The sequence below is a fragment of the Scyliorhinus torazame genome, chromosome 3, assembly GCF_047496885.1.
Source record: "Scyliorhinus torazame isolate Kashiwa2021f chromosome 3, sScyTor2.1, whole genome shotgun sequence".
In the NCBI taxonomy this organism is placed as follows: domain Eukaryota; kingdom Metazoa; phylum Chordata; class Chondrichthyes; order Carcharhiniformes; family Scyliorhinidae; genus Scyliorhinus; species Scyliorhinus torazame.
Window position 1 is genome coordinate 142,592,509 of NC_092709.1, and position 25,987 is coordinate 142,618,495.

The 25,987-nt window shown below is 49.7% G+C and overlaps 1 protein-coding gene across 5 annotated transcripts in view; it reads right to left on the reverse strand.

The window, feature by feature from the left end:
- Nucleotides 1-25,987, reverse strand: part of LOC140408721 (coiled-coil domain-containing protein 158-like) — a 418,982-nt gene that overhangs the window by 45,393 nt on the left and 347,602 nt on the right. For all 5 annotated transcript variants that reach the window (XM_072496325.1, XM_072496322.1, XM_072496323.1 and 2 more), the window contains 2 exons: nucleotides 22,829-22,885; nucleotides 21,826-21,890 (listed from right to left, as the gene is read on the reverse strand). In XM_072496325.1, the coding sequence (XP_072352426.1) occupies nucleotides 21,826-21,890; nucleotides 22,829-22,885 (122 nt within the window). The remainder of the gene's footprint in view (nucleotides 1-21,825; nucleotides 21,891-22,828; nucleotides 22,886-25,987) is intronic.

Sequence of the window (25,987 nt, forward strand, 5' to 3'; positions counted from 1 at the left end):
GGGAATGGGCCACTTCAGAGCAGTTCAAATTTAATTCCACAGTTTCCTTACACAATTACTTTAATAAACATTTTTGGTATTATAACAAAACACAATAAACAATGCACATGAAACTATAAACAAAGTGCAAAAGCCATCTCCCTCCCTTACAGGTCCCACCTTTATTAGCTCCCTACTCTAAGCTAAATTAACCCCCTCCCCCCCGCTTCTGCTGACGATTAATTTTCAACGAAGAAGTCGACGAACGGTTGCCACCTCCGGGCGAACCCTAACAGTGACCCTCTCAAGGCAAACTTGATTTTCTCCAAACAGAGAAAGGTAGCCATGTCCGCTAGCCAGGTCTCCGACTTTGGGGGCTTTGAGTCCCTCCAAGCTAATAGTATCTGTCTCCAGGCTACCAGGGAAGCAAAAGCCAGAACGTCTGCCTCTTTCTCCTCCTGGATTCCCGGGTCTTCCGACACCCCAAAAATCGCCACCTCTGGACTCAGTGCCACCCTTGTTTTTAATACCATGGACATGACATCTGCAAACCCCTGCAAAAATCCCCTAAGCTTCGGACATGCCCAGAACATGTGGACATGGTTCGTTGGTCCTCACGCACATTTTGCACACCTGTCTTCCACCCCAAAGAATTTGCTCATCCGGGCCACTGTCATGTGAGCCCGATGAACGACCTTAAATTGTATCAGACTGAGCCTGCACATGTTGCGGACGCGTTGACTCTACTCAACGCGTCCGCCCATAGACCATCCACTATCTCTCCTCCCAGCTCCTCCTCCCACTTGCGCTTCAGCTCCTCAGTCTGTGTCTCCTCTGACCCCATAAGTTCCTTGTAAATGTCAGAGACTTCTCCTACCCACCCTCTAGAAACTACCCGGTCCTGAATCCCCCTTAGCAGTAGGAGCGGGAAGGTTGACACCTGTTTACGTAGGAAGTCCCGCACCTACAGATACCTGAATTAGTTTCCCCTCGCCAACCCAAACTTCTCCTTCAGCGCCCTCATACTCGGAAAGCTCCCCTCGATAAACATATCCCCCATCCTCTCAATCCCTGCTCTCCGCCATATCTGGAACCTCCCATCCATACTTCCTGGGGCAAACCGGTGATTATTACAGATTGGGGACCAGACCGATGCTCCCTCTGCTCCCACATGTCTCCTCCATTGCCCCCAGACTCTCAGGGCCACCACCACCACGGGGCTGGTGGAGTACCGTGCCGGCAGGAGCGGCAGAGGCGCAGTTACAAACGCCCCCAAACTGGTGCCCTTGCATGAAGCCGCCTCCATACGCTCCTATGACGACCCCTCCCCACCACCCATTTCCTGATCATGGCTATATTCACCGCCCAGTAATAGTGACTGAAATTTGTCAGCGCCAGCCCGCCCTCTCCCCCACTCCGCTCAAGCATTACCTTCCTTACTCGCGGGATCTTGTCTGCCCAAACAAAGCCACAGATCACTTTATTTAAAAAAGGACCGCGGACTAAAGATGGGGAGACACTGAAATACAAACAGGAATATCAGGAGGACCGTCATCTTCCCTGTCTGCACCCTCCTAGCCAGTGACAACGGAAGCGCGTCCCATCTCCGAAAATCGTCCTTCATTTGGTCTACTAGTCGGGCCAGATTTAATTTATGCAGCCGGTCCCATTCCCGCGCCACTTGAATGCCTAGGTACCTAAAGCTTCCCCCTACTGATCTAAACGGCAGCTCCCCCAATCACCTCTCCTGTCCCCTCGCCTGGACCGCAAACATCTCACTTTTCCCCATATTTAGCTTATACCCCGAAAACCGGCCAAATTCCCCTAGAATCCTCATGATTTCTTCCATCCCCTCTATTGAGTCCGATATATACAGACGCAGGTCGTCTGCATAGAGCGAGACTCTGTGCTCCACCCTCCACCCCGCCCCCCCCCCCCCCCACCCCCACCCGGGGAGAGGTGGCACCCCTGCCTCATCCCCCGGCGCAGTCTAAAATAGTCCGTTGTTGTCCTATTTGTCCGTACGCTTACCACAGGAGCCTGATACAGCAACCTAACCCAGTCAATAAAGCCCCGCCCAAATCCGAACCGTCCCAGTACTTCCCACAGATAATCCCATTCTACCCGATCAAAAGCCTTTTCTGCATCCATTGCGATCACTACCTCCACCTCCCTACCTTCCGGGAGCATCATGATCACGTTTAACAACCTTCTTACATTGGCCACCAACTGCCTACCCTTAACAAAACCTGTCTGGTCCTCCCCAATAACGTCCGGAACACAGTCCTCAATCCTGGAGGACAAAACTTTGGCCAGCAGTTTGGCGTCCACATTCAACAGAGATATCGGCCTGTAGGACCCACACAGCTCCAGGTTCTTGTCCCGCTTCAGAATCAGGGAAATCGTGGCCTGTAACATCATCGGGGGCAGCACCCCTCTTTCCCTTACCTCATTGAACATCCTCATCAACACCGGCCCCAATATCCCAGAGAACCCGTCCGACCCTGGGGATATACCCGCCTGCATGGCCTTCAGACCCTCCACTATCTCTTCCTACCCAATTGGGGCCCCAGCCCTTCGATCAGCTCCCCGTCCACCTTGGGAAATTCAGCCCCCCCGCCCCCAAGAAGTGCCTCATCCCCTCCGGCCCAGTAGGGGGTTCCGACCTATACAGCCTACTGTAGAAATCCCTAAACGCTTTATTCACCCCTGCTGAATCTCCAACCAGGTTCCCATCTCTGTCATTTACTTTCCCTATCTCCCTGGCTGCCTCCCTCTTTCTAATGCTGCTGTGCAAGCATTCTGCTGGCCTTCTCTTCATACTCATAGATCGCCCCCCTCACCTTTCTCAGCTGCTCCACCGCCCTCCCTGTGGTTAACAAGCCGGACTCCGCCGGTAGCCTCCGCCCTTCCCTTAAAAGCCTTGCCTCTGGGGCCTCCGCATACCTCCTATCGATCTGTAGTATCTCCTTCACCAGTCGGTCCGTCTCTGTCCTGTCCACCTTCTCCCTATGGGCCCGTATCGAGATCAGCTCCCCTCTGACCACTGTCTTCAGTGCTTCCCAGACCATCGCAGCTGAAATTTCCGCCGTGTCGTTGACCTGCAGGTAGTTCTGAATACATTTCCTCAGCCGCTCGCACACCCCTTCGTCAGCCAAAAGACCCATAACTAACCTCCAGTGCGGGTGCTGGTTACTGTCTTTACTAACCTGCAGGTCAACCCAGTGCGGAGCATGGCCTGAGATTGTGATCAACCGAGTACCCCGTGTCCACCACCCCAGCCAGCAAGGCCCTGCTCAAAATGAAGAAATCGATCCGGGAGTACACTTTATGCACGTGTGAGTAGAAGGATAACTCCTTCACCCTCAGCTGCCCAAATCTCCATGGATCCACCTCCACCATCTGCTCCATGAACCCTTTTAGTTCCTTTGCCATTTCTGGCACCCTGCCCGTTTTCGAGCTTGACCGGTCCAAGCCAGGGTCAATAACTGTGTTGAAGTCCCCTCCCATGACCAACCTGTGCGAGTCCAGGTCCGGTATCTTCCCCAGCATCCTCTTTATAAACTCCACAAAATCCCAATTTGGCACATACACATTTACTAATACCACCTGCACCCCCTCCAGTTTCCCACTGACCATAATGTACCGACCTCCCACATCCGAAACTATTCTACCCACCTCAAACACCACCCGCTTATTGATCAGGATCGCGACCCCTCTAGTCTTTGAATCCAGTCCCGAGTGAAAGACCTGACTGACCCAGCCTTTCCTCAATCTAATCTGGTCAGTTATTCTCAGGTGCGTCTCCTGCAACATTATCACGTCCGCCTTCAGTCCCCTATGATGCGTGAACACACGTGCCCTCTTGACCGGCCCATTTAACTCTCGAACATTCCAGGTGATCAGCCTAGTTGGGGGGGGGGGTGCTCATTGCCGCCCCCCCCCCCCCCTTCGCTGATCAGCCATCCCCTTTTTTGGGCCCGCCTCCAGCCCATGCTTGGTGCCTCCACCGGCCCGCCCCCAGACAACCTCCGCCCCCAACCTCCTCTCTGTCCCTCAGTCTAAGTCCCTCCCTCGTCAGCAGAACATTTCCCCCCCCACACCCACCCCCCAGTAACAACACTCTGTAACCCAACCCCTTTGATAAACCGAACATATGCACCTACCCCACTGCGCTTCCGTGAGCTAGCCCGCCCTGGCGCCGGATAATCTCCCACCTATTGTTCCCTCCCCATCGCCCCCCCCCCCCGCTCATACAAACATATTCCAACATCAAACAATCCCACAATTGCTCGACAGAAAAACACCAAAATCTAAACAAGCACACCTCCATCCCCCAACAGTGCAAATGAAAACCTTAACTCACTCAGTTCTGCCACTGGTCCCAAATCAATACAGAAGACATTTCAAACAGCTTCCACAAAACGGAAAACAAGAAACTTTATTTATTTATTTTTTTTTTTAAAGAACAGTGAAACAAAAAGAAAAAAAAAACTTGAACGTTGCAGCAAAGTTCAAAAGTTCTCAGCCCACCACCAGTCCTTTCCTTTTCACAAAGTCCAGCGCGTCCTCAGGCAACTCAAAATAAAAATGCTGTTCCTGGTTTGTGACCCAGAGACGGGCCGGATACAACAGTCCGAACTTCACCTTTTTCTTATAAAGGATCGACCTAATCTGGTTGAAGCCTGCTCTTCTCCTGGCCACCTCCACACTCAGGTCTTGGTAAACCCGCAGGACACTATTGTCCCACTTACAGCTCCATGTCTGCTTGGCCCATTGTAGAATGCGCTCCTTATCCAAGTACCTGTGGAATCTCACCACCATTGCCCTCGGGAAGTCTCCCGTTTGCGGCTTCCTCGCGAGTGCTCTGTGAGCCCTGTCCACCTCCAAGGGTCGGGAGAATGCCCCATCCCCCAGCAGCTTCTAAAACATATCTGCGATGTAAGACCCAGCGTCCGCTCCTTCGGACCCCTCCGAGAGCCCAATGAGTCTCATGTTCTGCCGGCGGGACCTATTCTCTAGGTCCTCCACCATCTCCAGGAGCTTATTCTGCTGGTCTCTCAGCATCCCCACCTCCAGCTCCACCGCAGTTTGATGTTCCTCCTGCTCAGCCAGCGCCTTCTCCACCTTCAGAATCGCCCGATCTTGGGCGTCCAATCTAAGCTCCAGCCGCTCAATTGACTCTTTTATCGGGTCCAAGCAGTCCCGTTTCTGTGTAGCAAAGCCTTCCTGAATAACTTGTATCAGCTGCTCCGTTGACCGCTGGGTCGACAAACCAGAGATCCGGTCCTCCGCCATGCTGTCTCCCGCTGCAGCTTCAGCCCAAGCCTTCTCTGTCTTTCTGTTTCTGCCTTTATGAGCACTTCTAGTCCTTCTCTCCATGCACCAATGTGGGAATTCAGTACACAATTGCCTCTGTCTTTAGTTTTACAGTTCAAATCCGGTAGAAAATCGGGGGAAAAGGTCCAAAAGTCCGACCCGAGCGGGAGCCACCAAATGTGCGATTTACTCCTTCATAACCACCACCGGCAGTCACCCTTTCTTACTCCATTATTATCCAGTTGTTTTAAATAAGACAAGAGGGAAATAATGGGCTGGATTGTCTGTTTCAGCGGCTAAGTGCCAGCTCACATGGAGAATCTGTGGGCGATTTATGACGAAAAAAATCGGCGCCAACCCCTAAGTGATTCCGGGACTGGTGAGGGGCTAGCGCCGAAAACGGCTGGAGAACAGCGGGGTCCCTGGCCGCGCATGTGCACGGCGACGACTTGCAGCTGTCGCGGCCTACAACATGGCGCTGGCCGTGCCCGGACCAAACCCGCCATCCGTGACCCCACAGTCCTCCCCCTAGCCACCCTCCCTCAGTTTCCCCACCCCTCACGGAAGTCCCCATCCCCGGCCAACGGCACGGATCCCGGCTGAGTGTGGCGGCTTTGGACATAGTCCACAGCCGCCACGCCGGGTTCCCAACCACTGAGACCACACGTGGAACGCGCAGTCAGGAACTTGGCCCATCGGGGCGGAGCATTGCAGGAGGGCCTGCCGATATGCATCAATGCTGCTGCCACGGCACGCGGCAACGACATTTCTGAGTGGGCGGAGAATGGCTGACAGGCAGCAAACCGGTGCCGGCCCCGATTTGGGCGTTGTGGTAAACCACTGCCTTGTATTATACCTGCTGTATGTAACATGCCTGGGCTTGCTCCTGCTGGCTCTGCCTGTGGCTCCTCCCCTCGGGCTCAGGTATAAAGGTGGCCAACCTCCGGCCCTGCCATCAGTCTGGGGCCGGCTGCCAGCAGGTATCTTTAAGCTAATTAAAGCCACAGTTTCACTCTCAACTCGTCCTCTGTCGTTATTGATGGTACATCAATTTAATTAACTTAAAGTTTTAAGATGGACCAATCACTCAAACCTGATCGCCTAGAGCTGGACCCCCAAGCAGCCAACGCCATTACCACGTTCGAACACTGGCTAGGCTGCTTCGAATCCTCCATTGAATCCTCTTCCATCGACATCGCCGAGACCCACACGCTGCGAATTCTCAACTCACGGGTGAGCCCGCAGGTATATCTTATTATCAGGGATGCTGCCTCATACGCGGATGCGATAACGCTGTTGAAAGGACAATATGTCAGGAAAGCCAACGAGGTGTACGCTCGGCATCTCCTTGCCACGAAGCGACAGCGCCCCGGAGAACCGCAAGTTGAATCTCTGCGCGCATTGCGGGTACTTGGCTGGAACTGCAATTGTAAGGCGGTATCGGCTGTCGAGCACAGGCCTATGTCGCAGGCACAAAGTCAAATTACACCCGCCAGGGCCTACTAGAAAAGGGTACACTCGACCTCCAAGAGACAGTACAGCTTTCAGACTCGTTAGAAGTGGCCTGCCACAACATGGATGCCTACACCTCCGACCACGCGGCACCCTCGTGGACGTCGTGGGCGCCACCATCACCCGACCTGGGGGCGCCGCAAGCCTGTGCCGCACAGCAACCCGCCAATTCCGGAGCCCCAAAATACTACTTCTGTGGCCAGGGTGTAGCCACCTGAGTTGGCCACTTCCCGACTTAAAATGGAGAACCGCAAAGGCTGAAGGGAAATTCAGCCAACACAGGAAAGACTAGCAAATACAGAAATCATGTGTATTGAGACCTGTAAGGAACCAGACAGCACTGAAACCAGCAGCCATCTGCATAGAAATGTAGCAGCCATCTACATAGTAATGTGCGATTCCCAGGCACAATGGCAACAGTTAAAGTAAATAAAGCCAAGCCAGACTCCTCGGCGCCAGCAGGAGCCAAGACAAAGGAAGGCCAACGGACACTTAGGGACCGCCCAGCGATCAGGGAGCCGCTCCAGCATTGAAGAAATCGATCCAAGTGATCGGAAAGTAGTCCAATCACTTGGAACCAGGTACGGGGTCCGCCCCGAAGGGCAGGAAGCCCCTGGGGACTATAAAGTAAAGCCCCCCAAGTTGAAATTGTTCTTCTTTGGCAGGGTCACTCAGCAACTTGAATCAACCCGTGAGAGTGACCTGTCTTGTTGCCACCAAGCAAGTAAGTCTCAAGTCAACGCTCGCTACGAGATAGGCGCTCCTAGCTACCAGTCCATACCAGCTTTTGAATCCTGCAGACTCAGGACCTGAACGAAAGGCCATTTGTTCCCCTGACCTGGTGGGCCAGTCCAAAGCTAAGTCTAGGCCTTTTAGTGATTGGAATAGCCTAGAACGTAGAGTTTATGCATGAGTAGTGATTTACTGTGTATAATAAATGTGTTTTGATTTGAATCTTACTAATTGGTATGTTGAGTTATTGATCATTACTTGAACTTGAACCTCGTGGCGGTATCATAAAAGGTACCTGGCGACTCTAGAGCAAAGGTTAAACAAACAGAGCAAATTACGATTTAAGAGCCAAACAAAAGTTAGCAACATATTACTGGCGACATCCTGAAGGAACCCGATCTAGAAGTGGCTTAACCACTCCGGGAGAACCCAAAATTTGAATTAGAATTCCAATTGGGAACAGAAAAACCGCAAGTGTTCAAGCAGTTCTGATCAATCCTCATAATTCGGAAGTGTGTTAATGCATGCGTAACTAACAGGGCTATAAGGTAAACTGATAGATTTTTTGTTGCGATAAAACTGTTGGGAGTTTGTATTCCGGAAAATAGCGAAAGCCGTACCCGTAATTACAGCACCGCCTTAATACCCCTTGTTCCAAATTTTAAGAGAAGTATTTAGAGAGGAAAGATGGCAATGCAGGCAATGCAACGCCTCATGAACCCCGAGGAATTCGTGGTCGCAGCGACCAGCAGTAGAGTAGGACAGTGTCCCGTTTGGGAAGAGGAAATCAGAAAGTACCTCAAAGGGAAAGGATGGCCCCTCTGGAGCGAATTCTGTGATAATGAGGAAGCAGGTCCCGGGAGTGTACGACATACTTGGTGGGAGAACCTGAGCGAAATCCATAAGAAAAGCTTGGGAAAAGCTCGCAAGCCGATGGCAATCGTGTGCTGTTTGGCACAATTGCGAGGCACAGAGGAGGTCTTTTGGACGCTCCGCAGAGAGATAGAGGAGGCACATCGAATGAGCAAGGCCGATGTGAGCGAGATAGAGAAAGAAAACGTAGAATTAAGAAGGAAGTTAGCAGCAAAGGACGGAGAGATGGATGATGCCAAGTGGGCACACCATCTTGTCTGGCGCACCTAAGCAGCTTCCAGACACAGTACGAAAAGGCCTATCAGGACACGCAACGTGCAGTCTTGGTAAGAGAAGAAACAGAGAAACAGGTAGAGGCATTGCAAAGACAGTGTAGCGACCTGAAAGCAGCATTAAGAGCACTCCATACTACCACCACGGAGCACAGACAGAGCTCACTAGATCACGCAAAGTGCCGGAAGCAGATTGCCGAACTGCAATCTTTACTTTCAGTTCAGAATGGATTCCAGAGCACCTTTGGATCCCAATTAGATGAGGAAGACGGCCCGGATTGAGAAAAATTAAATGAGACCGCGCATGTTCAGGGAACAGGTGCGCAAGGAAAGCCCCAGGAGAGAAAAGCGCCCCAACCCCCCACATCGCATATAGTTCAGGCACCAATGACTCCAGTAACCACCCACCGCACAGTCACCTCGGAAGGAGACACGGAATTCCTGTACACGACCCCCTTAACCGTGACCCAATTACGGGACGCGTGCGAGAAAATCACATCGTTCCTCCCCACCTCAGACCCCCACCACTTCTTTGCTCGAGTAAAGCAGCAGGTGACCATGTACGGCCTGGACGAGCGTGAGCACGTGAAGCTCACAGCTTTGAGTTTAGACCCTTCCGTCGTAGCAGCCCTTCCCGACCCACAGAATGTAGGAGGAGGCACCCTTGCAGACATGCATGCAGCGATCCTAGACGCGATCGGCTACAACAGAGGTGACCCCGTAGAAGGCCTGAATAAGTGCAGGCAGAAAAAGACGGACACCCCACAGCGTTTGCTGGACGCCTGTGGATCCATTTCACAGCAGTTTTCGGTAATTTAGAACTAGTCCCATTTGTCCCAAGACGGTATGGCCAAATGGAGCCGCACCCTTATCTCCCATGCCACAGAGGCAGGACAAAAAGCCTGTACGAGTTATGACCCCTCAGAGGAAGCCCACAATGAGAAATGGGTTTTAAAAAGATTGTCCTGCACCTGGGAGCAGTCTGTACAAAACAAACCCGCAGATAGGAAACCCGAGGAACAGCAGGCAGAAGCAGACATCCACACAGTAAAAACGCACCAGAATCCCGCATGGGTGAACGAAGGCAGGAACAGCCCCCCACAAAAGCCACAGGAGTGTTACAACTGTGGACAGTTGACACTTTGCATGAGAATGCAATGTCCCACGTAAGCCACAGAGAGCCCAGCAGGCAGGCACTCTGAATAAGAATAGAACAGAGCCCATACATAGTGTGAGCACCCGTTCAGACCAAGCAGACATGAACGGAATGGACTGACGGTGTTCGGGCTCCCCCAGTTGGGTCTGCGACACCCTTTGGGATAGGTCCGGCCGACCATTAGTTGCAGCAAGGATACGGGGACAGCCCATCGTATTTCTCTGGGACACAGGAGGCTCCTGCACCACAATAAATCCCTCCACCATATTCCAGAAAGACAAGTGGCCCACTACAGCCACCATCACCCTCAGCGGCTTTACAGGCCATTCACAGCAGGGACACATCACAGCCTCTGTACCCATTCAAATCGGCAACATCACCACCAAGCACCCCATAGTCTTAGTCGACCTGCCCCACACAGCAGAACACATTTTGGGAATTGATTTTATGAATTCCCACAACCTGTCCTTTGATCCAGTCAACCAATGGGTTTGGAGAATGGCAAAATCCGCAAGAGCCCCGCAACGCTTACAATAGGAGAATATGCAAACAAGATTAGCGCAGTCGACGAATTTTGGTTGGACCCGACCACAATTAGCACAGACAAGCAGGTTAGGGCAGTTCTGCATAAGCACAGGACAGCATTCGCAACCCACAAACACGACTGTGGCCGGATGACTGGTTCCGTTCAAATCACAGGACCTGACCCTCGACCCCAAAAGCAATATGGATTTCCCCAAGATGCAGAGGGAGAAATCGCAAAAGTGATTGACAGCTTATTAGAGCAGGGCGTACACAGATCAGTAGCCTCCACTAATAATGCCCCGATTTGGCCAGTGAGAGAGCCCGATGGATCATGGCAACTGACCATCAATTACCGGGAACTCAAAAAATCACTCCCGCAGCAGCCCCCACGGTAGCCACAAGTCCCGAGACCATGCTCAAACAGGGACTCAACTCACGATATTTTACGGTTTTGGACGTCAGTTATGGATTCTGGTCCATTCCATTGGCAAAAGTGTGCCAGTACAAATTTGCCTTCACTTTTAAAAATCAGCAGTACACGTGGACATGCCTTCCCCAAGGATTCCACAACTCCCCCTCCATTTTCCACCGATAGCTAGCAAATGGATTATCAAAATTTTCTCGCCCTGAATGTCTGGTCCAGTATGTGGACGACTGTTACTGCAGACAGACACCAAGGCAGAGCACATAGAGCTTCTGGCCGAACTCCTACAGAAAATTGGTTGTAAAGTAAACCCCAAAAAGGCCCAGATTTTGGAGAACAAAGTGATATATTTGGGTACAATTATCACGCACGGTAAACGCGAGATCAAGCACAAAAGAATTGACTCAATTGCCAAATTGCCCCTTCCCCAGAATGTTTCAGCACTCCGGTCGTTTTTAGGACTGGTTGGCTACTGCCGAAACCACATTGACTGTTTCGCCAGCAAGGCAGCACCCCTCTCGGAACTCCTAAAGAAAGGAGCCCCTTGGGAATGGCTTCCGCAGCATACGGATGCTGTGGATGTTTTGAAAAGAGCCCTCATTGCAGCCCCCGCACTACAAGTTCCAGACCCACGTGCCCCCTACGCTATAGAGATAGCTAGCACCGACCGTACCCTTTCGGCCGTGCTCCTCCAGGAACGGCACGAACAGTTAAGACCCGTGGCTTACGCCTTCAGACTTTTAGATCCTGTGGAGCAGGGATTTTCGGCCTGTGAAAGGCACCTGCTCGCAGTTTTCTGGGCAGTTCAGTATTTTTCTTACATAACCGGACTAAACCCCAATACAATCCTCACAGAACACACCCCCACCTAACTTTTACTTGACGGACGATTCAAGGACGGTACAGTTAGTCAAATTAGAGCAGCTAGATGGACCCTTCTTTTGCAGGGACGGGACATCACTGTTAAAAGGACCAAGACCCACACTTTCTTAGCCGATAAACCTCAGTACCCAGGCACCCCCCATGAATGTGAAATCATCTCACCGCACCACAACACAGGCCCCTTTATTGCAAAAACACCCCCAAGAAAGATATGTAGTTCACCCCAGAGCCCCCAGCCCACAGACACGTGCGCACCTTTGCGAATATATGTGGATGGTTCTTCCAAAGTCTTAGAAGGGAAGCGCATTACAAGATGCGGCATTTATGTTGAGGACGCGCAGGGACGCGCCCTAGAAGAAATATCACTAAAGCTACCAGGCCACTTATGCGCGCAGGCGGCAGAACTAGCAGCCGTTGCGTATATTATAGATCACCCAGATTCCTTCCCCAGCCCAGCAGACATATACTCGGACAGCCTCTATGTCTGCAATAGCCTTACAGAATTCCTATCACTGTGGAAAGCAAGAGGATTTGTTTCCGCAGACGGAAAACCCCTCCCTTCAGCCCCATTGCTCCGCCACTTTTTAGAAAAAGCACAGAACAGGACATTCGGAATTGTTAAAGTTCGAAGTCACCACCGTTCCTCCCCCCCTTGGAAATGTAAAAGCTGATGCACTGGCAAAAGCAGGTTCCAGGCATGGATATTTTTGGACACCCCCCGAAAGCGCACCAGTGAATGCAGTTCAGGTCTCGCAGACGAATGTCGAGGATTTAGTGCAGGCCCAGAAGCAGGATAGCAATCTCAGGGAGATTTTGAAAGGAAAATTTACAGCACCCTATGATAGATTTAACAATGCGCTGACCACACATGATGGTGTGATGTTAAAAGACACCCTTTATGTGGTTCCTGAAAAGGACAGGAATCAACTTATTTGTTTATTCCATGACAGTCATGGACATCAGGGAATTGATCCCACCTCAGGCAGCTCTGTTGGTGGCCAAGTTTAAAAGAAGACGTAACGCACTACGTTGAGAATTGCCTTATCTGTGCCCAGAACAATCCGGACAGGTACGCAAAGAAAGCTCAACTTAGCCACACCCGCCCCATTAACGGCCCCTGGACTAACCTCCAGATCGATTTTATAGGACCATTGCCTCCTTGCAGGAATGGTTACAAATACGTATTAGTCGTCATAGACACTTTTACAAAATGGGTAGAGGCATTTCCATCCAGAACTAACACGGCAAAGACCACAGCCAAGATCCTAACCAACCACATCTTTACGAGATGGAGACGCCCCCGCAGCATTGAATCTGACCAAGGTTCCCATTTTACGGGACGTGTCATGAAGAACGTCCTCACGATATTTGTCATTACCCAAAAATTCCACATCGCATACCACCCCCAGTCAAGTGGTATCGTGGAGCGCATGAATCGGACCCTAAAATCAACCCTCAGAAAAATAGTCCAACAAAACAACACCACTTGGGATTCAGTCCTCCCTTTTGCGCTGATGTTTGAGAAATACTATCTCAACTTCCACAGGTTACACCCCACACACTCTCATGACCGGACGCTCCATGAAAGGCACAGAATTATTATTAGGATTGGACCTGACCAGCCCCGAAGTGACGGCCCTCACACACGAGAACGCAGTAAAACAGCTAGTCGAAAATGTAAAAACGGCTCAGCTAGAAGCCGCAGTAAGAATAGGCACAAGAAAGAAACCGAGCAAGGCCTGTTTCGACAAGACAGTGCATGTGACTGAGTTTGAGGTAGGACAGCAGGTCATGCTCTCAATTTATAACCCCAGCACATTCCTGTCACCTAGATATTCGCGTCCGTACTCCATTGCGGACAGAGTAAGCCCCTCCGTGTATAAAATTAAGTACCCCAACGGAAAGACTGCGTGGTTCCATATCAACCAGCTTAAGGCATATGGCCCACAGTCCAACCACGCACACCACGTCATGCTCGACGCAGACCACGCCACGCCCACAGCCAACGTATCCCTACCCTCCCCCAACATGCCCACCACATCCACGGACTCGCCCTCGACTCCACCCCTGACCTCTAGACTCCGCCCCGGAATGCCCACAGACAGCAGCAGCAGCGACTGTGACTCAGCCAATAGCCACAGCACGCCTCCCTACTATCCCCAGGCAACAGGACCCACACTCAGCGAATCTGACCACGATTCCAGTGATCCCTTCCACATAACTTTCCTCAATAAACCCCACCAAAGGCCACCGCACTACGATTACGACCCCGGCTCAGTACCCACAGAACTAGACACCACCTTTTGTCAAATCGACAACTCATACAGGCTCGTCCGGAACGACGAGATGGACCCCAAATCGCACCATGCAGCCCTATCAGCCCTTATACATTCGGGAGTACGGCATCCGGGAGAAGATGACGACTTTTGAGTCTGACTCCCGAAGCGAGAACCCCTTTGCGACCCTGTTCGCAACCGATAACTGAGGTGTCCAGATGATGTTTTCAAAGAAACCGCTTGGGAGAAACGATGTCCTTTCTGATGGAAACTGCAGCATGTTGTTTAATGCTGTTTGTTACTGTTAGTGTTAAATGTTGTACGTAAGATCGGAATTTTTTTTCCACGGCCCCACGCCTTATTTGTCGGCAGAAACCTATGAGAACGTGCCAGCACACTCATCGGCCGACATCACAGAGAGCTTGCCAAACCCCCATTCATAACTGTCCTTCTGGTTCGAAGGTAGAACCTTTACGGCAACCCCCCACGATGACTACATTTTTGCCCGTTCTTGTCGGTTGCTCAGGCAGTGGAGAAACGGCATTGGTCTCCGCCCTGCCTGAGGACCTTCCCTCTGGTCAGCTACGCTCAGGTAGAGCACACACGGCATTGGTCACCATCCTACCCGGGGATTCCATCCAAATCTTACCCGTCGCGGCCCATACGCACCTCATTTTGGCACTTTTGGTTCAAAAAGTTGTGTTTTGTTTTCAGGCGACCCTTAGGTTGCCAACCCTATGCTGTTTACATCCTCAAACATTTGGATGGTAAATCGCACAGCCTGCGAGACGGCTCGCACTGTTTCAGTATTTTTAAGTGTGTCTTGTCCGGAATATTCGGTTTAGAAAAGAAAAATGAGGGAGTCACACATGGTGACAAATTGTAACGGGAGAATTGGCCAAAAGGACATTTTAACAGACGAGATATTAAACCATGATAGTAACAGACACTATGCTTGATCCCACAGAACCCCAGAAGCTCCAGGAAAAGAGATGAAATGGAAAGGAAGAGAAGAGAAAGAAGAAGACACCAATGAAGATGGCATACATGTTTTTCGTTATTGCAATTTGTACCCGGTTGCGCGTGAACGCGAACCCCCTGACTCCAACCCCCCCAGCCGTCAATGATTCACTTCCCCATAGGACACAGAATCCCGAGATAGTCTCCGATACACCATCATGGTGTGTTACGCTCATAACGTGGGACCCCATTTCCTACGTAGTCGAATCCCTATTAGTGTTGGCGATACTCTGCAGCATCGTGCAGACTATCCGCATGAGGAAATGGAGAAGGAGAGCCTACCGCGCTCGAACCCCGGTATACAGAATAAGATCCCCTATGTTCAGTTATCCCCAGGACCCCGAACCCCTCGATCTATAATAAAGGACATTCGTTTACGTTCTTCTGTAAATAAAGACATGGAAATATTGTACTCCCCTGTGCTTGACTGCCAAGCCAGGAAAAATGTAAATGCTGCTTTCATTTTGTATTGTTTAAGAAGTTAGTATGATTGAATGTTTGAGTGAGTGTAGTTTATTGAGGATAGTTAGAGGTACCGTTTAAAACATTTTTTTTTGTAATTCATGTCCCTGTTTTGACATAGCGCCACTTAGAATGTTAGTTAAAATTTTCTTGCATAGTTATGGTCAGTGTGGAGGCCATAGAAGAGTGCTCGCCGGGTCAGGACAATTTTGGGGCTTTGATCACAGTGCAGTTATGTGATCCTTCACGCTTCGTGTTAGGATCACAAGGAGGGTGTGTAGCCACCTGAGTTGGCCACTTCCCGACTTAAAATGGAGAACCGCAAAGGATGAAGGGAAATTCAGCCAACACAGGCAAAGACTAGCAAATACAAAAATCTTGTATATTGGAACCTGCAAAACAACCAGACAGCACTGAAACCAGCAGCCATCTGCATCGTAATGTAGCAGCCATCTACATATTAATAAGCGATCCCTGGGAACAATCGAAACATTTTAAGGTAAACAAGACCAAGCCAGAGTCCTTGGCGCCAGCAGGAGCCAACACAAAAGAGGTTAACAGACACTTAAAGACCGCCCAACGATCAGGGAACCGCTCCAGCATTGGAGAAATCGAACCAAGTGATTGGAACAAAGTCTAATCACTTGAAACCAGGTATGGGGTCCGCCCCGAAGAGCGGGAAGCCCCTGGGGACTATAAAGCAAAGCCCCCAAGTTCAAATTGTCCTTTTTGATAGGGTCACTCAACAACGCGAAGCAACCCCTGAGGGTGAACTGTCCAGCGGCCTTCAAACAAGTAAGTCTCAAGTCAACGTTCGCTACGAGACAGGCGCTCCTAGCTACCAGTCCATACCAGCTTTTGAATCCTGCAGACTCAGGACCCGAACGAAAGGCCATTTGTTCCCCTGACCTGGTGGGCCAGTCCGAAGCTAAGTATAGGCCTTTTAGTTATAGAAATAGCCTAGAAAGTAGAGTTTATGCATAAGTAGTGACTTACTGTGTATAATAAATGTGTTTTGATTTGAATCTTACTAATTGGTGTGTTGAGTTATTGACCATTACTTGAACTTGAACCTCGTGCGGTATCATAAAGATACCTGGCGACTCTAGAGCAAAGGTTAAACAAACAGAGCAAATTACGATTTAAGAGCCAATCAAAAGTTAGCAATAAGGGTAAGCACCCCAGACAATGCTACCCATGGTGTACCAGGGCCACAGCATACTCCGCTAGTCCCAGTACATGGCACGCCAGAGCCTCAGGGTCCGTCGCCAGCACTTATCTACTTGGTGATGCAGAAGACGAATCCTGGACACGCAGGCCTCAACACTTCATCCGACACCAGTATCCACACCACAGCCGGGACTGCGGCTGTCACAGCGGAAAGTCAAGCCCCCGACAGACTCGATATATAATTCAACCCGTTCACTTCACCCCCGCTGGACTCCTTTTTTTAAAACAGGGGTTGAATGTGGTAAACCACTGTATTGTATTATACCTGCTGTATGTAACATGCCTGGGCTTGCCCCTGCTGGCTCCGCCTGTGGCTCCTCCCCTCGGGCTCAGGTATAAAAGGTGGCCAACCGCCGGCTCTGCCTTCAGTCTGGGGCCGGCTGCCAGCATGTATCTTTAAGCTAATTAAAGCCACAGTTTCACTCTCAACTCGTCCTCTGTCGTTATTGATGGCACATTAGGTGTCAGAATCGATTCTTCAGCCGATCGCCGATTATGATATCGCTGTCGGGCCCCCCCCGAACTTGTAAAAAAAAGGCTGCGACTGTATTAAAAAAATGCGGCTGCACTGCACATGCGTGCCCGATCATAGTTTTGCGCATGCGCACCGGTGATCGGGCACGCATGCGCAGTGCGGACAAATTATTTTGATATGTTCGTGGTCTTATTGAAGGCCGCTTGCAGCCGGCATAGTTAAAATCCGGCTTCTACACGGCTTTTGCACCATGTTTATAAATTCATGTACATTGTTTATTTTGTTATTGTAAAACCATAAATACATCAATAAAATGTTTATTAAAAAAAGCCGGCTGCTGCGGCTGTTGCGGGCAGATTTGCACGATCGGGAGCGCCGTGACGGACAGCTCCGCGACCATTCTGACATCGCCCACAACCCACCCACAGGTCGCCCCCGAGTTTGACTGCCTGACCTGGAAGCTCTTTACAGAAATTGACAGAAGACTATCAACCTGTCAGTTTGGCTAGATTGAAGTCAGCCCCCAGAGCTGAAATGGCAGTCTCTCATCCTTTGTAATACCTAGCATGCACACCTGTGCAATACTTTATAGTTAATATAAATAGCTCTGAAGATAAGTCATACGGACTCGAAACACTACTTCCTCTCTCCACAGATGCTGCCAGACCTGCTGAGTTTTTGCAGCATTTTATGTTTTTGTTTCAGATTCCTGCTAGAAGGGGGTACACTCAGTCTCCAAGAGACAGTGCAGCTCTCGAATTCGCTGGAAGTGGCGTTCCATAACATGGATGCCTTCACCTCCGACCATGCGGCACCCTCGTGGACGTCGTGGGCACCGCCATCACCCGACACGGGTGCGTCGCAAGCCTGTGCCGCGCATCAATCCGCCAACTCTGGAGGCCCGCGATGCTACTTCTGTGGCCAGGGTAAGCACCCCAGACAACGCTGCCCAGCATGGAGCGCGATCTGCAACGGGTGCGGAAAGAAGGGCCACTTCGCCAATGTCTGCCAGACCCGACCTGTTCCTAAAGTTTCCAGACCCAGCAACAGCAGCGCTGCGTGTTGCCTGTCGGGACTGCCCCATCTACCACGTCATCCGGCACGTGCGACCCGTGGGGGCCGCCATCTTCGACACCACCCGCCACGTGCGACCCGTGGGGACCGCCATCTTGGAATCACGCCGCCGCCACCTGGGGCCCCTGCCCATCCAGTCAGACGCTGGCCTCCACTACTCTCGACCAGCCCACCCACCTTCCGAAGCTCGCCTCCATCACCTTCGACCAGTCTCGACCTCATCACCTCACTAAATCCATGATGGCCATCCGGATCAACGGGCACGAGACAACCTGCCTCTTCGACTCCGGGAGCACTGACAGCTTCATCCACCCAGATACGGTAAGGCGCTGCTCCCTCCCAATTTTACCTGTGACCCAGAAAATCTCCCTGGCTTCCGGATCACATTCCGTGGAGATCCGGGGGTACTGTGTCGCAACCCTTTCGGTACAAGATGTAGAGTACGCTAATTTCAAGCTCTACATCCTCCCTCATCTCTGCGCTGCCCTATTACTGGGTCTTGATTTTCAGTGCCACCTCCGAAGCCTTACCTTGAAGTTCGGTGGATCCCTGCTGCCCCTCACTGTCTGTAGCCTCGCGACCTTTAAGGTCGCTCCACCCTCGCTCTTCGCTAACCATCACCCCGGACTGTAAGCCCGTCGCCACTAGGAGCAGACGATACAGTGCCCGGGACAAGGCCTTTATCAGGTCAGAGGTCCAGCGACTCCTGCAGGAAGGGATCATAGAGGCCAATACAAGCCCCTGGAGAGCCCAAGTGGTGGTCGTCAAGACTGGGGAGAAGCACCGGATGGTCATCGACTAGTCAGACGATCAACCGTTACACGCAGCTCGATGCGTACCCACTTCCCCGCATATCTGATATGGTCAATCAGATTGCGCAGTATTGAGTCTTCTCCACTGTTGAGTTGAAGTCTGCGTATCACCAGCTCCCTATCCGCCCGGAGGACCACCAATACACTGCCTTCGAGGCAGATGGCCGCCTCTACCACTTCCTCAGGGTCCCCTTCGGCGTCACCAATGAAGTCTCGGTCTTCCAACGAATGATGGACCGAATGGTTGACCAGTACGGGCTGCGGGCCACGTACCCGTATCTGGATAATGTCACCATCTGCGGCCATGACCAGCAGGACCATGACGCTAACCTCCAACATTTCCTCCACACCGCTAAGCTCCTTAACCTCACATAATAAGGAGAAATGCGTTTTCCGCACAACCCGCCTAGCCATCCTTGGCTACGTGGTGGAAAACGGGGTCCTAGGGCCCGACCCCGATCGCATACGCCTTCTCCTGGAACTTCCCCTCCCCCACTCCCCCAAGGCCCTGGAGAGATGCCTGGGGTTCTTCTCCTGTTATGCCAAGTGGGTCCCCAATTATGCGGACAAGGCCTGCCCACTCATTAAATCTACCATTTTTCCCCTGACGGCTAAGGCCCGCCTGGCCTTCAACCGCATCAAGGCAGATATTGCCAAAGCCGCAATGCACGCAGTAGACGAGTCCATCCCATTCCAGGTGGAGAACAATGTGTCTGACTTTGCCCTGGCCGCTACCCTCAACCAGGCGGGCAGGCTAGTGGCTTTCTTCTCTCATACACTTCAGGCCTCCGAAATTCAACACTCCTCTGTCGAAAAGGAAGCCCAAGCCATTGTGGAAGCTGTGCAACATTTGAGGCATTACCTGGCCGGCAGGCGATTCACTTTCCTCACTGACCAACAGTCGGTTGCCTCCATGTTTAATAACACGCAGCGGGGCAAGATCAAGAATGACAAGATCCCGAGGTGGAGGATCGAACTCTCCACCTACAATTACGATATCTTGTATCGACCTGGGAAGCTCAATGAGCCCCCAGATGCCCTATCCCGTGGTACATGTGCCAGCGCACAAGTAGACCGACTTTGGGCCCTCTACAATGACCCCTGTCACCCGTTTGTTTCATTTCGTCAAGGCCCGCAACCTGCTTTACTCCATCGAGGAGGTCAGGACCATAACCAGGGACTGCCAGGTCTGCGCGAAGTGCAAACCACACTTCTATCGGCCAGACAGAGCGCACCTGGTAAAGGCTTCCCGCCCCTTTGAGCGTCTTAGCATTGACTTCAAAGGGCCCCTCCCCTCCACTGACCGTAAAGTGTACTTCCTGAACATTTTTGACGAGTACTCACGTTTCCCTTTCGCCATCGCATGCCCTGACATGACCTCTGACACTGTCATCAAGGCCCTGCACAGTCTCTTCACCTTATTTGATTTCCCCACCTACATCCATAGCGATCGGGGTTCCTCTTTCATGAGTGACGAGTTGCGTCAGTTCCTGCTTAGCAAGGGCATCGCCTCAAGCAGGCTACGACCAGCTACGGCCCCCGGAGAAACGGACAGGTGGAGAGGGAGATCTACGGTCTAGAAGTCTCCCAGTCTCCCGCTGGCAGGTGGTCCTTCCCGATGAGCTCCACTCCATCCGGTCGCTCCTGTGCACTGCCACCAATGCGATCCCTCACGAACGAATGTTTGTCTTCCCCAGGAGGTCCACCTCAGGGGTCTCGCTCCCTTCCTGGCTGATAGTACCAGGGCCCGTCCTCCTCCGGAAGCATGCGAGGAGTCATAAATCGGATCCCCTGATCGAAAGGGTTCTTTTCCTCCATGCCAATCCACAATATGCCTACGTGGCACACTATGACGGGCGGCAGGACACAGTCTCCCTTTGGGATTTGGCACCCGCAGATTCCCCAGTGACCATCACCACCACCCCCGACCCTACACTGTCTCCCTCCACCGCTACTCGGATACTTCGGAATTTGGCACCCGCAGGCCCCCCAGCGACCATCACCACCATCCCCGCCCCTACACCGTCTCCCTCTCCACCGACTCAACTGCTGAACGAAGAAGAGACGCTCCCAGACACGCAGATCTCGACACCAGTGCCCACACCACAGCAGGGACTGAGGCGTTCACGGCGGAAGGTCAAAGCCCCCGCCAGACCCGATCTTTAAGTCCACTTCACCCCGCTGGACTCTTTTTTTTAAAAACAGGGGGTGAATGTGGTAAACCATTGTTACTGTATTATATATATTGTGGTAAACCACTGTTACTGTATTGTATACATGGTTTGTTGTCTCTGCTGGCTCCACCTGTGGCTCCTCCCCATAGGCTCTGTATAAAGGTGGCCGACCTCTGGCCCTGCCCCAGTTCGGGATCAGTTGCCAGCAGGTTCTCGTTTAGTTTATTAAAGCCACAGATTCGTTCCACAACTCGTCTTTGTATAATTGATGGCACATCACCCCCCAACATATGTAAAGTGCCAAATGCTGACCCGTTCTGAAGTGCAAAGTTTCTAGTCCCCAGTGCTAAGACTAGCCTCCTCTGTTGGACATATGCACAAATAAATACAATTTAATGATTATGAAGGAATTGTAGACTTTTTTTTTCAAATAATAAAAAATCTTTTGTTCAGCTAACAGTAACATTCCTTACACAAATGTTCTGTGGTAGCATATCAGTATATATTCCCATACAAGCAGTTTTTTAAAAGAATAACATTTTTAAGAGTAACATATATTGCTGACAACATCACCATGGAGACACAGACTCCGACCAAACCCCGGCCATGTTGTAAATGTTAAACTCACCAGTGCAAGCAAAATTGTCAATACTGAAGGGTTCTTTTAGATCCCGAGTGCACATTATTCGATCCCTGCAGGGAAGACAGATGCAAACAGCATTCCAACTTGCTAGCAGCATGCACAGATTTAGTAACAGCAGCATAAAGGTTAACTTCAGCAAGCATGCACACAAACATTGCTGCTGGGAGAGCAAAGGAGTCTCACAGGAGAAGCACCATAACCGCCCAGCCCAATGTTACAGTCAGATAAGGAGGATAGCACATTGAAGCATGTATAGTTCTGGATTTTAAGGATGCTGCATTAAAAAAAAGTAATAATTTTCATCCTCAAAGAAAAATGTTATTTCAAAGTTATATTTTACAAGAAACATCATAGAAAAGACAATCCAGTCAGGCCTGCTGGGAAGTTTGTGTGTTTGTGGATGTCAGGTGAGGAGGAGAAGACCAGACTTTATGATGCCTCTCCAAGGTGCAAGAGTTTCAACACTTACTGTCCGGGTTTGGACCTAGCTGAGATATTGGAGGAAGCTTGTGTCAGTGGAATCATAGTCCAGCAATGAAAATTATTAGCATTTAAACAAATCGAAACAAATGAGAACTTCGGGTATGCTTCATTGAGAGTGTTTTAACACAGGAGTGGCAGCATGCAAACAATAAGAAAGGGGAAGAAATGGGAGCAAATTTACTCACAAATGTACATTTATTGAATCCTCTGCTATTTAATAGAAGTCTCTCACACTGGTGATTGCATTGCAAAAACCTTGTGTTATAAAGTGAGAGAATTCCAGGACTACGTCATCATATTGATAAAAAAGTCACTTAGTTAATTTTAAGAAGTTGTTTTTTCACTTTAATTGTATTAATATTATTTGCGACAGAAAACAACAACTGGTATTTTCAGCAGTGTTTTTCCCCCAACAATCTACTCATCAACAACAAAACAATACTGAACTGAAAGGAACATGCATTTGAAAATATACACATTAAACCAAACTGTAAAACTCTCAAACCTGTAGCAGGTGTCTTGTGATCCTCTGTCCATACAACTGTCTGAATTCAAGTCATCCCTAAAAATGAAATAACATGGGATAAAGGTAATGCAGTAAAATTCACTCAATTTTCTAGTTTCATAGCTACCAATATTAAGATTATCTTTTAGCTTAAACAGTCATTGCATATTGTTTTCATTGAAGCAAATTTGAAATTGATCATTAATAGATTTTCCGCCCGAGTATTCTGAAATATGACACTTCAAGTACGCAAGATAGACTTATTTCCTAAAGAGCCACTATATCCCTGTCTATTTATGAAATATCATCTGTGGGATTCTGTCGGCAGGATCCTCCACTTCGCCAGAAGTGCACCCATGCCCGACGCCATGGGATGACCACAATGGGAAAACCCATTGGCTGGCTGTCGGAACGGAGGATCCTGCTGCCAGCGGGGACGTGCTGCGCTGGAAAATGGGATTGGCAGGATGGAGAATCCCGCCCCATAGGTTTATAAGGAGGTGTATGGTATGAAAAGTAAAATTTCCATATTTACAGAAGTATGTGGAAGTGTGGCAAAGCAAAGAATGACGTGCAATGTATCAAGAGGGAGAAAGATGTAGAGCTTCTGGTCAGCAGGGTCAATAGAAAGCAAATACAATTAGATGCAATTGTTTCTTGTTCATTAGGGTAAATTCATTACATGCTTGGGGTGGGGGGGGGGGGGGGGGGGGGAGTAAGAAGGACACTGCCATTCAGAAATTGGGCTACAACACTAGCATTATTTTTCCAACCTGCGCTCCCTTTGTCCAAACTGCATGGGGTGCCAGTGCTTGGTGAGCTTACCACATCAGGAAATCAAGGTGGCGGGACACTATAACAAAAAATAAACTAAAATAAAAGAGAAGGTAAACCAGGAAGAAACAAGTTCAAAACAATTAGTACAGGAAGATGCATAGCAATGTGGTGACTCTTAAATGCCCTCCGAAATGGCCTAGAAAGCCACTCAGTTGAAGGAAAATCAGTGATAGACAACAAATTCTGGCCGAGCCAGTGACACCCATATCTCATCAATGAATATAAAAGGAAGGACTAAAATAAGCAGTATGCATTGAATGGAATAGTGGTGCAGTATGCTCGTCAGAAAAAAAAGATTGGTGAGTTAACTGAAACCATCAATCTACTTTATGGCTATTATTGAAAATGGTAAACAAAGTAATTAGTTGAGAGGAAGAATGCAATTCAAAAGAAGTGGTAGTGTTACTGATGAGAATAGATTTGAAGTAACTTGGGAAAGATATTTTTGCTTGAGAGTGAGAGAGAGCAAGATACAACCAGGATGCTCAATTGGGTCTCATGAACCAAAGTTATGAGGAAGGATTGAGCATGTTCTTCTTTGAAAAGACCTTTAGAGTTAGCCTGATAGAAGTTTTCAATACTTGGAAGGGCCTTGATAAAATTGATCAGACATTTTACAGAACAAACAACTCAAAAATCAGGGAATATAAACTTCAAAAAAGCTGAGAATTAGGCTGAAAACGATGGAGTAGAATTTCTGCCTAAAATCTGTTAAAACAGTGCAAATGATCAAGGAATTTCAAACGTAAATTACAACCAGAACAAATTAAGTTTCCACAGTTTTTGTGCTAGATCATAAATCATTGTGTGGGAAGCCAGTTCAACACATAAAAGCAGCGATGGTGCCAGATCAAACTAATTACTGTGGTAAATTTCCACTAATAGTGCTAGCTTGTGGGAGCTCATAAAATTAAGTTGCTTTTCTCTTCTCAGCCCAAAGGTACTACTATGGACCAAAAAGTTTTTGAAATAAAAATAAAAATTACTGTACACTAATTAAACTGGTTAATGGTTCTTCATAGCCTTCCAAAGCCATTTAAAATCACATTACACATAGGTGATTTATTAGACACTTTAAAAACTCTTATTTTTGTGGAAAAGCCATTTATAGCTGTAGTAATAAAACTACACCAGGTTGTCACACTTAAATTTATCAAGGAATATTTTTAAAGCCAAAAAATGTTTTTAAGCATTGACTGCACTTTTACATTCATACTATTGTACATTGTGATTATATAAATTAATTTGTGCAGACACTTGAACTAAAAATTACATTTAGAAAATTAGCCCAAGTGCAATGGATTGCCAATTGCGCTCAAAGTGGAAACTCTACCTGGGGTTTACACTAAGAATTATTTGGGAATTATTTTTGCTGAGTTCTGTATTGAAAGGTTTCCTGTGTTTGAGACAATATTTTACAGCCTGAATAGGACATGGGTAAACCTAGAAACATTCTAGAAATGGAGAGATGTACGCAAATGGAATGAAAATTTAGCACCTTATATGTGTTGTGAAACAATATCATAGTTCAACTGAGGTTAATAATGGTAACAAGAAAAAATAAACCAAGAGGCATGTAAACAGGGTAATGTGGCTCTGTATAGGCTGCTATCTATATCCATGGCACATTGTGGGTGTATCTACACCACATGGACTGCAGTGATTTAAGAAGGTGGCGCACCACCACCTACTCAAAAGCAACTGCGGATGGGCAATAATTGCTGGCCGAGCCAGTGAGGGCCAAGTCCTATGAAAGACTAGAGAAAAAAATGTGGAATACAACGTGTGAGGGATATAATTTTGCTGACATTTTAGCAACTATAAAAGTAACATTTAAATGACCTCAGTAGTAATTAACCATTTCATATGAAATCCAGGGATTCCAACTGCAAGACTCAAACAACTAAGATCCACAGACAAAGGAAGAAACAAGCAAGAATTGCTACTTGACCTCACTATATGGGGGCGATCCTCCGAGCCCCGCAACGGGCCGGGAAATCGCCGCAACCACGCCACGTGCCGGCGCGCGATTCTCCGAGGTTGCCATTTGCTCCGGTGCGGTTGGCACGGCGCCGGCTGCGGGCCGCTGGATTCGGCAGGGCTGCCGATTCTCCGACCTGGATGGGCCGAGCGGCTGCGCGGATACGACAGAGTCCCACTGCCGTTCACCCCTGGTCGCTGCCAGCGGGAACTCTGCACGAAGGGCCGGGGGGCGGCCTGTGGGGCAGGGAAAAGCGATCCTCCACCGGGGGGGGCCCTCCGATGGGGTCTGGCCCGCGATCAGGGCCCACCGATCGGTGGGCCGGCCTCTCCCCCCCTCCC